Source organism: Xenopus tropicalis, chromosome 3 (assembly GCF_000004195.4).
Source record: "Xenopus tropicalis strain Nigerian chromosome 3, UCB_Xtro_10.0, whole genome shotgun sequence".
Taxonomy (NCBI): Eukaryota; Metazoa; Chordata; class Amphibia; order Anura; family Pipidae; genus Xenopus; species Xenopus tropicalis.
The window spans coordinates 149,003,096-149,016,316 of NC_030679.2; the positions used below are offsets into that span (position 1 = coordinate 149,003,096).

A 13,221-nucleotide genomic window follows, 5' to 3' on the forward strand; every position below is an offset into this window, starting at 1 on the left:
CGCGGGCGACAAAAACAATTGTGTGACAAACGCGGTTCGCAAATTTTTCCCGTTTCGCGAATTTTGATGCCGTTTCACAAATTTTATGGCAAAGCAAAACGGGACAGATTCGCTCATCAATACAAAACAAAAAAAAATTGTTGTTTTTTTTTGCGAAGTTGGCGAGTTGTACTTGAAGAAGTGCTTGCTGAACTATCTGCTCTATCTTTCTGCTCTATCTGCTCTATCTGCTCTCACCTGGGATCCCCATGGGGCCATAGTTCAGGTAACAATATGTTTCTCCCAGGTTTTCTAGGAGTTTTAACATTGTTATTAGACTGGGTTCTTACATGGGACTTGGAGCTTTCTGGACCTGCCAAGCTCACTATTTTGGATTGTGCTCCTTCAGACCCCCGGGAGCAACAAATTCCTATGGATGTAAATAGTTTTGATTTTCCACTGTCCTGTTCCAGAAATCCAAGGCAAAGGCATAGACTCGTTCAAGGACTGAGACTTTTTTTGTCCATTTGTCAGGTTCTTCATCGGGACATTTGGCCACTGGACTAGGGGGAGGGTGAATTTTGGTTGTAAGTTGTAATTATTGGCCGGCATGTCGGTCTGAGTTCTGTTAATTCTTTCTTGTGAAGTTTTTGATAAAAAAAACCCCATAAAAACCCTTATATTCTGTATTAAACAATGCTTCCAGAATTATCCTCCTTCAAAAAGGAGAGTACAGGGCATTAATACATTTTTGGGAATATTATTGTAATAATTTTTAGTTGTACTTAACATGGCGCAGTAGCACAGATAAAGTAGCGCAGATTAAGATATGCATATGTGGCGCCTACACACCAATATTACAGCTAAAAATACATTTTTTGGTTCAAGAATAAAAGGTTAAATGGCAGAGGGAATTATTTGCTGTGTAACAGTGTCATTTAGAAATAAACAGTACCCCATAAATATCATGGCAGGGTCCCTTTAAGCATAACTGCTGTTACAGATATTCCAACAGCATATCACAGACAAAGGTCTCCACTAAAGGGGAGGTAGTGGGAAAGGGAAATTTCCAACAAATTCTAGTAGCTCATAACAAGGTTACAGATATATAGAAACATTGGGGTAACAGTCACCCCGCTATAGTTCCAGGGGTACCCAGGGCACAAATAAGCACTCACTCCAAATCCCCCCCTAACTTACCTTCAGGCTGGGCCCCCTTAGCCCATAACAAGGTTACAGATATATAGAAACATTGGGGTAACAGTCACCCTGCTATAGTTCCAGGGGTACCCAGGGCACAAATAAGCACTCACCCCAAATCCCCCCCTAACTGGCCTTCAGGCTGGGCCCCCTTAGCCCATAACAAGGTTACAGATATATAGAAACATTGGGGTAACAGTCACCCCGCTATAGTTCCAGGGGTACCCAGGGCACAAATAAGCACTCACCCCAAATCCCCCCCTAACTGGCCTTCAGGCTGGGCCCCCTTAGCCCATAACAAGGTTACAGATATATAGAAACATTGGGGTAACAGTCACCCCGCTATAGTTCCAGGGGTACCCAGGGCACAAATAAGCACTCACCCCAAATCCCCCCCTAACTGGCCTTCAGGCTGGGCCCCCTTAGCCCATAACAAGGTTACAGATATATAGAAACATTGGGGTAACAGTCACCCTGCTATAGTTCCAGGGGTACCCAGGGCACAAATAAGCACTCACCCCAAATCCCCCCTTAACTGGCCTTCAGGCTGGGCCCCCTTAGCCCATAACAAGGTTACAGATATATAGAAACATTGGGGTAACAGTCACCCTGCTATAGTTCCAGGGGTACCCAGGGCACAAATAAGCACTCACCCCAAATCCCCCCCTAACTGGCCTTCAGGCTGGGCCCCCTTAGCCCATAACAAGGTTACAGATATATAGAAACATTGGGGTAACAGTCACCCTGCTATAGTTCCAGGGGTACCCAGGGCACAAATAAGCACTCACCCCAAATCCCCCCCTAACTGGCCTTCAGGCTGGGCCCCCTTAGCCCATAACAAGGTTACAGATATATAGAAACATTGGGGTAACAGTCACCCCGCTATAGTTCCAGGGGTACCCAGGGCACAAATAAGCACTCACCCCAAATCCCCCCCTAACTGGCCTTCAGGCTGGGCCCCCTTAGCCCATAACAAGGTTACAGATATATAGAAACATTGGGGTAACAGTCACCCCGCTATAGTTCCAGGGGTACCCAGGGCACAAATAAGCACTCACCCCAAATCCCCCCTAACTCGATAATAAAAAGGTAAAGTAAATTATGTGTAAAATTCAGACAAAAACTCTAGTAAGGCGAGTAACCCACTCATTATGGGATGTTATAATTGGCTCAGTTGATTCTGGAATTATATGTATGGTCCATTTCCCAGCAGCACATTCAGCCCCCCTTATGTATTAACTAAAGTATCAAACTTGTTGATAGGCAGGAAAGTTCAAGAGATTCATTTTTTTTATAAATTTACACAAAAGAGTAAAAAACAAACAAACCTAGAAATTATCTGAAAAGCATACATTTCTAAAATAGAAAATTGTGTAAAATAATTGTAAAACCAAAACAAAACCTATAACTAAGTGAGTAATAATAATAATAATAATGGGCTGGGGTGATTCTAGCATGATATGTATGATAAAGTTGTAGGAAGGTTTATTTTTATCGACTTTGACATTGGCTTTACTCTATGGAGCTTATTATCCCAAGCTCAGTAGGTCCCAGCAGATTTCTCCATAGACTCAGTGACTGGGTAAGTGAATAAAAGGAGACAAGTTTAACACTTCCCGGTCAGTAGCCGCTGCCATTCTGATAGGAGCAAATCAGGTCAGTACATTATTGCCAGATCCTATTTCTCTGGGAGATGTTTCATAGGAAGAAATGCCTGGGGCTGGACTTGCAGGAACGGCTGTTACAATGTAGAGCAGGTTGGTCTGATGCTTCTTCTTTCTTGTGATTCCAACATATTGCGGCTTCTAATGGGCACTTCCCTTCCATATTCAGCACATCCTTGATTTTGTCTGTTTGTTTTAGGGTTCTTGCTGGTAACTTCACTGTTTTATTGTTTGATGTGTAAATGAGGCATTTTTGAAAATGTATGTTTTCTATTTATAAAATTATATATTTACTCCTGTAGAGTAGCAGTCAGTTCTCAGCTATTGAATTCTTGTTGGTAGAAATCAGACTGTTATTATTATTGTGTTATTATTGTTGTTGTTTCGTTGTTGGTGTTGTTATAACTATTTTACTATTATTATTATTATTATTATTATTATTATTATTATTATTATTATTATTATTATTATTAGATCATGTCTCCTGATGTTTCTTTTTTTGCTTAGAACTATGAAACTGGAGATAAGAAGTAGAAATCCAAGGCACATAAACGTTAAACTGGTATGAACTATCTACTAGTAATTATAATATATGTAAGTAGGTTTAATAATATAAAGAAATCATCAATAACAACAAAATTATAACTGAACCCTCATAAGGTTCTTGGCATTGGTCAATAACCCTGGCAACAAGATAGCATGTTCAGCTATAGGCTGGTAAGAGGCACAGCAGTAAGATTAATAATTCAAAAACCATGCCAATCACTGAAAGGTGCCTGCAATAGGTCTATCAATACAATACTTACAGTTAATTTAAACTTTTCTTTAAACTGGTGTCTATTGATATTAATGCATAGTATTAATGCAAGGGATGTTGTCCACAAATCCCAATACAACAATAAAATTAATGTATGTATGTATGTATATCTTTATTTATAAAGCGCTACTTATGTACACAGCGCTGTACAGTAGAATTCATTAATACAAACAGGGGGTTAATAAGATAAAAGATAAATACAAAGTACAACAATAAATACAAATAAATACAAGATAAATACAGTTGCAATAAGTTAAGAGTCAAAGACACAAGAGGATGGAGGTCCCTGCCCCGTAGAGCTTACAATCTATATGGGAGGGTAACCTACACAAATAGGCAAATATAAGGGCTGTAGGTCACAGTGGGTGACACTACAATAGAAGTGCCAGTTCCCAGATTAGGTGCTGGGCGAGTGCTCCACTATGGAGTCTTTAAGTTTAGTTTTAAAAAGACTGGGGGAGGATTCTCTCCGGAGGAAATCAGGGAGGGCATTCCCATTGTGAGGGGCAGCAGGGCAGAAAGGGTTAAGGTGGGAAACAGCAGTAGTAGTGGGGGGGGGGAACAAGCAAACGATTGCTCTGCGAGGAACGAAGGAGTTGGCCAGGAACGTACGGAGACACAAGGGAAGAGATGTAGTGAGGAGCAGACGAATGGAGGAGTCGGCCAGGAACGTACGGAGCCACAAGGGAAGAGATGTAGTGAGGAGCAGAGGAATGAAGGAGTCAGCCAGGAACATACAGAGACACAAGGGAAGAGATGTAGTGAGGAGCAGACGAATGGAGGAGTCGGCCAGGAACGTACGGAGACACAAGGGAAGAGATGTAGTGAGGAGCAGACGAATGGAGGAGTCGGCCAGGAACATACGGAGACACAAGGGAAGAGATGTAGTGAGGAGCAGACGAATGGAGGAGTCGGCCAGGAACGTACGGAGCCACAAGGGAAGAGATGTAGTGAGGGGCAGAGGAATGGAGGGCTTTGAAGGTTAAGAGAAGGAGTTTGTAAACTATTCTTTGTTTAATAGGAGCCATGATAAGGCCTTTAGCAGGGGAAGGGCCTGAACTCTCCTGGATGAGAGGAGGAGAATTCTGGCAGCAGTATTTAATATAGACTGTAGGGGGGAAAGATTGGAGTTAGAAATATTAATAGAAATATTAATAGAAATATTAAAATGGTGATAAATATTATAGTGAGGAAGTTAAAAAGTTTTTCAGACGTATTTAATTCCAAGTGAATGTTTGTCATTAATATTAACTAGAGTTCTGTTGGTAAATAGTAAAACTTAACAAAAATGTACTTCTCTCCTCCCAGGCAATGCGAATGGACAATCACACAATGGTCTCTGAGATTTTTCTTTTGGGATTTCAGCATCTCAACAATTTCAAGATTCTGATATTTTCATTGATCCTTTTGATTCACATACTGACCGTATATGAGAATGCCCTTGTCATAGCATTGGTAACAGTCAGCCGAGGTCTTCAGTCTCCCATGTTCTTCTTTCTCCAGCAACTCTCCTTCTCTGATCTCCTGCTGTCTGTAACTATTGTGCCCACCCTGCTCAGAACTGTAATGAATGAAGGAGCTAAAATACCCCTTATTGGCTGTTTTGTACAACTTTATTTATTTGCCATCACTGACATTCTCCAGTGTTTCCTTCTAACTGTGATGTCCTATGACAGATATCTGGCCATCTGCAATCCCCTGCGTTATTCTTCACTAATGAGCCACAGAGTCTGTGTTAAACTAATTGCCATATCATGGCTGCTTGCCCTTAGTGTTACACCATATACTGTGATTTCTGCAGCTACACAAGAGTTCTGCAACCAAAATACCATCAACCATTTCTTCTGTGATTACTTTCCTCTCCTGGAACTTTCCTGCTCAGACACCTCCTTGGTACGGATATTGGCAGTTGCACTAACTGTCCCAGTAATTCTTTTCCCCTTCTTGCTCATCATTGGATCCTATATCTGTATTGCCCATGAAATCCTAAAGATAGTGTCCAGTATTGGAAGACAAAAAGCCTTCTCCACCTGCAGCTCCCACTTGGCCGTGGTCTCCATATTTTATGGGACTCTCATTGGTATTTATGTGGTTCCCACAAGAAACCAGTTACAGACCATTAGCAAACTTCTTTCCCTTTTATACACTGTAGTGACTCCTTTTATTAACCCAATGATTTACAGCTTGAAAAGTGCAGATATGAAAAATGCTCTTAAAAATATTATAAAATAATTTCTTTTGCCATTCTGTGTTTTTTTCTGCAGTTTTCATAAGGGTTTTTCGCCTTCCTCTGGATCAACTAGCAGTAGTCTGGTTATATATAGGCATTATGGTTGAACGTACTATGTTAATATGCTTCCTTAAAAAATAATGTAGTCCTTGGTTCCTTTATCAGATCCTAGAAAGCCAGTTCATTAAAAGAATTGGGGGAAGGATGAATTTAGAATTAGGTGACACATGAAAGGCAGTGATAATAATGGTAATTATAAATGAATATTGGTGATAATTAATGAAGGTTTGTTTAATACTATATAATTGGAGCCTGCATATTCACAAGAATAAATGTGAGAGCCACTTAATATTGTAGATAATTTGTGGTGCCATATCTCCAGCATAAGCTTTCACTACATATGATAATTCACTCTTTTTTTGGTAAACCCCCTCTAGTGGCTGTTTGCTGTATGAGCAGGGAATAATTTCAGTGTAATCTTTGACCCTTTTGAACCACCATATGTTTAGCATGTGACCCAGTGTGGTGTCTTGTGGCAGATCAAACTCCATTTTGTAGCCCATGCTGTTGAAGAAGCACATCATATTCCATCTTCTTCTCTATGGGAAGAATTAATTAGGAAAAACTTTGACAAAAATTTTGAAACGGCAAAAAAATAATGTGCATTAAAAAAAATTGTCACGTGCATTAAAAAAATGAATTTTTTTCCATTGCGTGTGTTTCACGGAAAAATGCACCAATGGCGAAGCGTGACAATTCAAAGCAGATCCATGCCTGGCGAAAAATTTACAATCAGCCGCCACTTCAGCTGTCAGTTTCTCAGGACCTCAGGACATAGCTACATCTATGATTTGTGCCAGCATTTATGTGTTTACATTGCAGCTTTTAATCATTGCAGTTTTGTTTTTCTGTAGTATCATTTGATTCTGATTTAACCCTTTAAGTGCCAGCAGAATTTGACATTTCGGTTCCCCTCAGTGCCAGACGTTTTGTAAACATTCTGTGCTCTCTCAATTTAGGGGCTTTTACTGGGGGCAGGGTTAAGTTTAGGTAGGCAAACTATATATTGTTTTTTTTCAGGAGAACCTGAGCCTTCCAAATCTACCTGAGTCTTTGTGTATTTCCACTTCTGGAACAAGATTTAGAGCTTGAAATACAAAAAAAAGAAAAAATGCTATTTTTCATGATATAAGGATTTCTACCAGAAATATATTTTATTTTATGGACAAAAAATCATCTGATTTGGAAAGCCTCATGTCTCCCGAACGTGCCAATACCTGATATGTATAGTTTTATTGAGATTTCTGACTTCTATAGATCAAAAACTCCCAGCAGTAAATTACTAAATTTTCAAAGCATTACAGCAGAATACGGCATACTTTACATTCCAAAGCCAAAAATCCTGGAAAATTAGGTTTACCCCAGGAAACCATACATTTTTGAAAAGTACACATTCTGATGAATCCGAAATGGGTACCTATGTCTTCCAACTCCTAAGTACCAAATGACAGTGCTTTACTGAATTTAGCATTTTCTATAAAAAATTATGAAAATTCTAAAAAATCACCTCAAATCTTCCACTTTCAAGCACCTTATCTCCCACATAACATTAGGTACCAAGAAAACACACCCTAAATATGAAAGCCAGGGGTCCACTGAACAGTTTGATGCCCATTGTGCATAGGATCACTGATGTATCTGGAATTTAGAAACCCCAAAAGGAAGTTAGTGCATACAAATTGCCCGGGAGATCTCTTTAGCTACTGAAAATTCAACACATTTACTGCATTTTCTGTGGGATAAAAACACAAAAAAATACATTGACCCCCCAAAACCATATATTTTTGGAAAGTACACATTTGGACAAATTCAAAATTGGTACCCATGTCTTTCTACTCCAAACTACTGAGTCGCAATACTTTCCCAAAATTGCCAGTTTTGATAAAATACCTAAAAATCACATCAAATCTTCCACTTTCAAGCACCTTATCTCCCACATAACATTAGGTACCAAAAGAACACACCCTAAATATGAAAGCCAAGGGTCCACTGAACAGTTTGATGCCCATTGTGCATAGGATCACCAATGTATCTGGCATATAGAGACCCCATAAGGAAGTTAGTGCATAGAAATTGCCCCAGAGGTCTCTTTAGCTACTGAAAATTCAACACGTTTACTGCATTTTCTGTGGGATAAAAACACAAAAAAACACATTGACCCCCCAAAACCATATATTTTTGGAAAGTACACATTCGGACGAATTCAAAATTGGTACCCATGTCTTTCTACTCCAAACTACAGAGTCGCAGTGCTTTCCCAAAATGGCCAGTTTTGGTGAAATACCTGAAAATCACATCAAATCTTCCACTTTCAAGCATCTTATCTCCCACATAACATTAGGTACCAAAAGAACACACCCTAAATATGAAAGCCAAGGGTCCGCTGAACAGTTTGATGCCCATTGTGCATAGGATCACCGATGTATCTGGCATTTAGAGACCCCAAAAGGAAGTTAGTGCATACAAAGTGTATACGCTGCAATTAAGCTACCGGCATGTGCATTATGTGCCATAAGACCCCCTAACAGTACCGAGACCCTAGAAAACCATACATTTTCCGAAAGTACACATTCTGACAAAACAAAAATGGGCAAATACAACTTTCTACTGCAAACTACCAAACTACAAAGCTATGCTAAACAGAACGGTTTTTATGGCATTTCTGAAAATTGTCAAAAAGCTTGTACGTTACCTCATTATGTACCCCCACATTTTGTAATGTATCAACATAAAACTTTCTAAATATGAACGCCAGGGGTCTACTGAACAATGTACACATTCTGACAAAACAAAAATGGGCAAATACAACTTTCTACTGCAAACTACCAAACTACAAAGCTATGCTAAACAGAACGGTTTTTATGGCATTTCTGAAAATTGTCACAAAGCTTGTACGTTACCTCATTATGTACCCCCACATTTTGTAATGTATCAACATAAAACTTTCTAAATATGAACGCCAGGGGCCTACTGAACAGTTTGATGCCCTATATGCATATATTGGCCAAACTACGTGCCATACAGGGGAACCCAAATAAAAATAGTGCATATGAATTTTCACATAAGACACTCCGGCTTATGCAATTTTTGCACCCGGTATGTGTATTATGTGGCATAAGACCCCCTAACAGTACCGAGACCCTAGAAAACCATATATTTCCCGAAAGTACACATTCTGACAAAACAAAAATGGGCAAATACAACTTTTTACTGTAAACTACCAAACTACAAAGCTATGCTAAACAGAACGGTTTTTATGACATTTCTGAAAATCGTCACAAAGCTTGCATTTTACCTCATTATGTACCCCCACATTTTGTAACGTATCAACATAAAACTTTCTAAATATGAACGCCAGGGGCCTACTGAACAGTTTGATGCCCTATATGCATATATTGGCCAAACTGCATGCCGTACAGGGGAACCCAAATAAAAATAGTGCATATGAATTTTCACATAAGACACTCCGGTTCATGCAATTTTTGTACCCGGTATGTGTATTATGTGGCATAAGACCCCCTAACAGTACCGAGACCCTAGAAAACCATACATTTTCTGAAATTACACATTCTGACAAAACAAAAATGGGCAAATACAACTTTCTACTGCAAACTACCAAACTACAAAGCTATGCTAAACAGAACGGTTTTTATGACATTTCTGAAAATCGTCACAAAGCTTGCATTTTACCTCATTATGTACCCCCACATTTTGTAACGTATCAACATAAAACTTTCTAAATATGAACGCCAGGGGCCTACTGAACAGTTTGATGCCCTATATGCATATATTGGCCAAACTGCGTGCCGTACAGGGGAACCCAAATAAAAATAGTGCATATGAATTTTCACATAAGACACTCCGGCTCATGCAATTTTTGCACCCGGTATGTGTATTATGTGGCATAAGACCCCCTAACAGTACCGAGACCCTAGAAAACCATACATTTTCCGAAAGTACACATTCTGACAAAACAAAAATGGGCAAATACAACTTTCTACTGCAAACTACCAAACTACAAAGCTATGCTAAATAGAACGGTTTTTATGGCATTTCTGAAAATTGTCACAAAGCTTGCATGTTACCTCATTATGTACCCCCACATTTTGTAATGTATCAACATAAAACTTTCTAAATATGAACGCCAGGGGTCTACTGAACAGTTTGATGCCCTATATGCATATATTGGCCAAACTACGTGCCGTACAGGGGCACCCAAATAAAAATAATGCATATGAATTTTCACATAAGACACTCCGGCTCATGCAATTTTTGCACCCGGTATGTGTATTATGTGGCATAAGACCCCCTAACAGTACCGAGACCCTAGAAAACCATACATTTTCCGAAAGTACACATTCTGACAAAACAAAAATGGGTAAATACAACTTTCCACTGCAAACTACCAAACTACAAAGCTATGCTAAACAGAACGGTTTTATGTGACATTTCTGAAAATCGTCACAAAGCTTGCATGTTGCCCCATTATGTACCCCACGTTTAGTAATGTACCAACATAAAACACTCTAAGTATGAACGCCAGGGGTCTATTGAACAGTTTGATGCCCAATATGCATAGATTTACAAAACTATGTTGGGTACACAGGATGCCAAATTTAAATACAGCAGACAAAATATCCATGTGCAAAGACAAGTAATAAAAAAACAATGTGAAATGCAATATAATTGATAAAAATAAAAAAAAATCACTAAAATCATTTTTTTTTGCCTAATAATATCTGTGGTCAGAATAACAGTTTGAGTATTTTGGCTTGGCCAAATAAGTTTTACAGACAAAGGCTAGCGAACAACAACTATGCATATGTGAAAATGTAATGAAATGGCTAAAAATGCAATAAAACACCTAAAAAATGCACCAAAATCACAGAAAATGTAGTAGAAACACCAAAATAATACACAAAAGGTATTGCGCAGTGCGGTTAGCGAATACGCTATCCACAATGGCAATAAAACATTTTTTTCAGGCAAGAATAAAAACGATGCGATAAAAAAAAAAAATTACATAAGTGTGTAAGTGAGTGTGTACACATGGTAAAATGGTGTTTTGTGTGCATGTATGCAAGTAAGTGTGTATAAGTGTAAGTGTTGTGAATGTTTGAAATCTCCCAACTCCCCTAAAATGTATGTGTTTCTGTGTAAATGTGAGTATAAGTATGTATTAGTGTATTATTAGTGTATTATGTGTGTGTATGTGTGTTTTTGTGTGTATTTGCCACTTACTTGTTCAGTAGATCCTGGATCTGCAGGGAGACACACAAGCAGCAGTCCGGCAGTGAGTAGGAGCAGCAGGAAGCAGGGGGGCGAGCAGAGGGGGGAGCAGAGAAAGGCAGAAGGTGATCATGAAATCCAGGCATGGATTTCACGTGCCTGCCTTTTCTTATGGGGCCCCTGGGCGATCGCGCCCCAGGGGCCACTCGTTCCCCACCTCTGACTATTGTCTGGAGGCTGGGAAACGAGCGGGGAGCGAAGGAGCGGCTTGAAAAGCCGCTTCTCTGCTCCCAAACCCGCAAGTGCAGCAGGACGTAGAATCTACGTCCTGTGGCACTTAGGTACTTTGGTACCCAGGACGTAGATTCTACGTCCTGTGGCACTAAAAGGGTTAAGTGGTTTCAGAGCTTTTTGAAATCACAAAAAAAACATTTTCTCTAAAACCATGAATGTCAAGTAATTTAATAAAACAGTTTAAAAAAAAAAAAAAAAAAACACAAACAAAAAGAGCATGAACAAGAATGTCCAGAAAAATAGTTTTTGTAAGAATTTCCAGGTACTTCCAAATAAACCACAACAACAAAACACTAAAACCTGTAAAACCAGGATGCAAAGAAAGATTGTTCCAATTGGCCTAGGACAGTTCTCATGACCTCAACAGCTGTTTGGTGGCAAAGTTTTGTATTTTTTTGTGTGGATTTTTCATTTAATATATTATACATTTTTCATCGTTTAGAGAAAATAGTAGAATTTACAATTTTACAAAATACAAAATATGCTTGATGAAGGAGTAAAAACCACAACCTTTAGTGAGGTTATAGAAAACAAAGGTTATTAAAAACTTAGGGAACTAAGTGACTTGTTAATTTAACTGCAAGTATCAACATCTGAAGAAGATCTTGTCTTGGACTCCTTGACACAGCCAAAGGTGTGTCCCAATAGTACAAAAGTTGCCCTACAACTTGCAGGAGAGGTGGATGACACATGGGTCTAATTTTAAAGAGGTTCATGATGTCCCAAGATGAGAACAGACCCCAGTGTTGATCTTGCCACATACAACTGCTTCAGTGGTAAACATTCATAAAGTAGCAGTAACAGTTCACAAAACTATTGCTTCCTCTCTAGATTCTTCCCACAGTTCAGCTGATCCTTCTAAAGAAGAGACCAAGAAAAAAAGCTCATGGTATGAAGTGTACCCTACATCAAAAGCCTGGTCCTCTCTTGAAATGCAGAATCTTCAAAAAGAAGTCCATAGAGGGCCACAAAGATTTTCTCAAAGAAAATCTACTACAAGTGCTGCTTCATCATCCCACCTTGCCAAGAGCTGTAAGGTAAGTGTACCATGCAAAGAATGGGATATCACACATCAAAACACAGCTTTGCACCCTAGACCAGCCACATGGGTTTTACATCACACCAGTGGTGCAAGCAAGCATGGCCTGTTTACAAGACAGGCGCTTTAACCAACTAAGCCACGGTGGCAACTGGCTGGAGCAGAGTCCGCAGACAGAAAGAGAAATAAGCACACTGATGCCCCATTCCACAACTTCTTTCTCCCTTGCCTGTTAATTCAGGGTGCTACAAGTGTGCACCTTTCTGCACCTTTCTACAAGGGCAGCTAAAGGCGCCTCCATTATTCCTTTCGTATCAACAAACAAGTCAGGCTTCTGCTTATTTGCATGTCGCTTTGAATTTTTCCAGTGAAGACTCCTTTCTTTTGCCTACCATACCGACATCATCGTTGAGAAATTGCCCACAGGCGGGAAGCTCGTACTTCCAAGTTTGAGGTTGACGGAAAAGGCACTGCTGAGAGTTGAACTCAGGATTTCCTGTTTACTAGACAGGCGCTTTAACCAACTAAGCCACAGCGCCAAACGATTGCCTCTGTTAAGGGCATAAAAATGAAAAATGGGCACATGCAGAAGATTGCACCAAGATCAGGGTTACTGGCCAAGTGTTACTTGCTGTTAAACTCTCGAGATATCTGTTAGACAGGCGGATAATTAAGAAGAAGAAGGCCTTGATTGAAACATATTTGTCAG

At 39.6% G+C, this 13,221-nt stretch overlaps 1 protein-coding gene across 1 annotated transcript; it reads left to right on the forward strand.

The window, feature by feature from the left end:
• Positions 1-5,307: 5,307 nt before the first annotated feature.
• On the forward strand, positions 5,308-5,871 carry LOC116409745 (olfactory receptor 11L1-like; the record flags this gene model as incomplete). Its single annotated transcript, XM_031899005.1, has 1 exon — positions 5,308-5,871. A coding segment is annotated over exon 1 (549 nt), but the record flags the coding sequence as incomplete, so codon positions are not given.
• Positions 5,872-13,221: the final 7,350 nt, after the last annotated feature.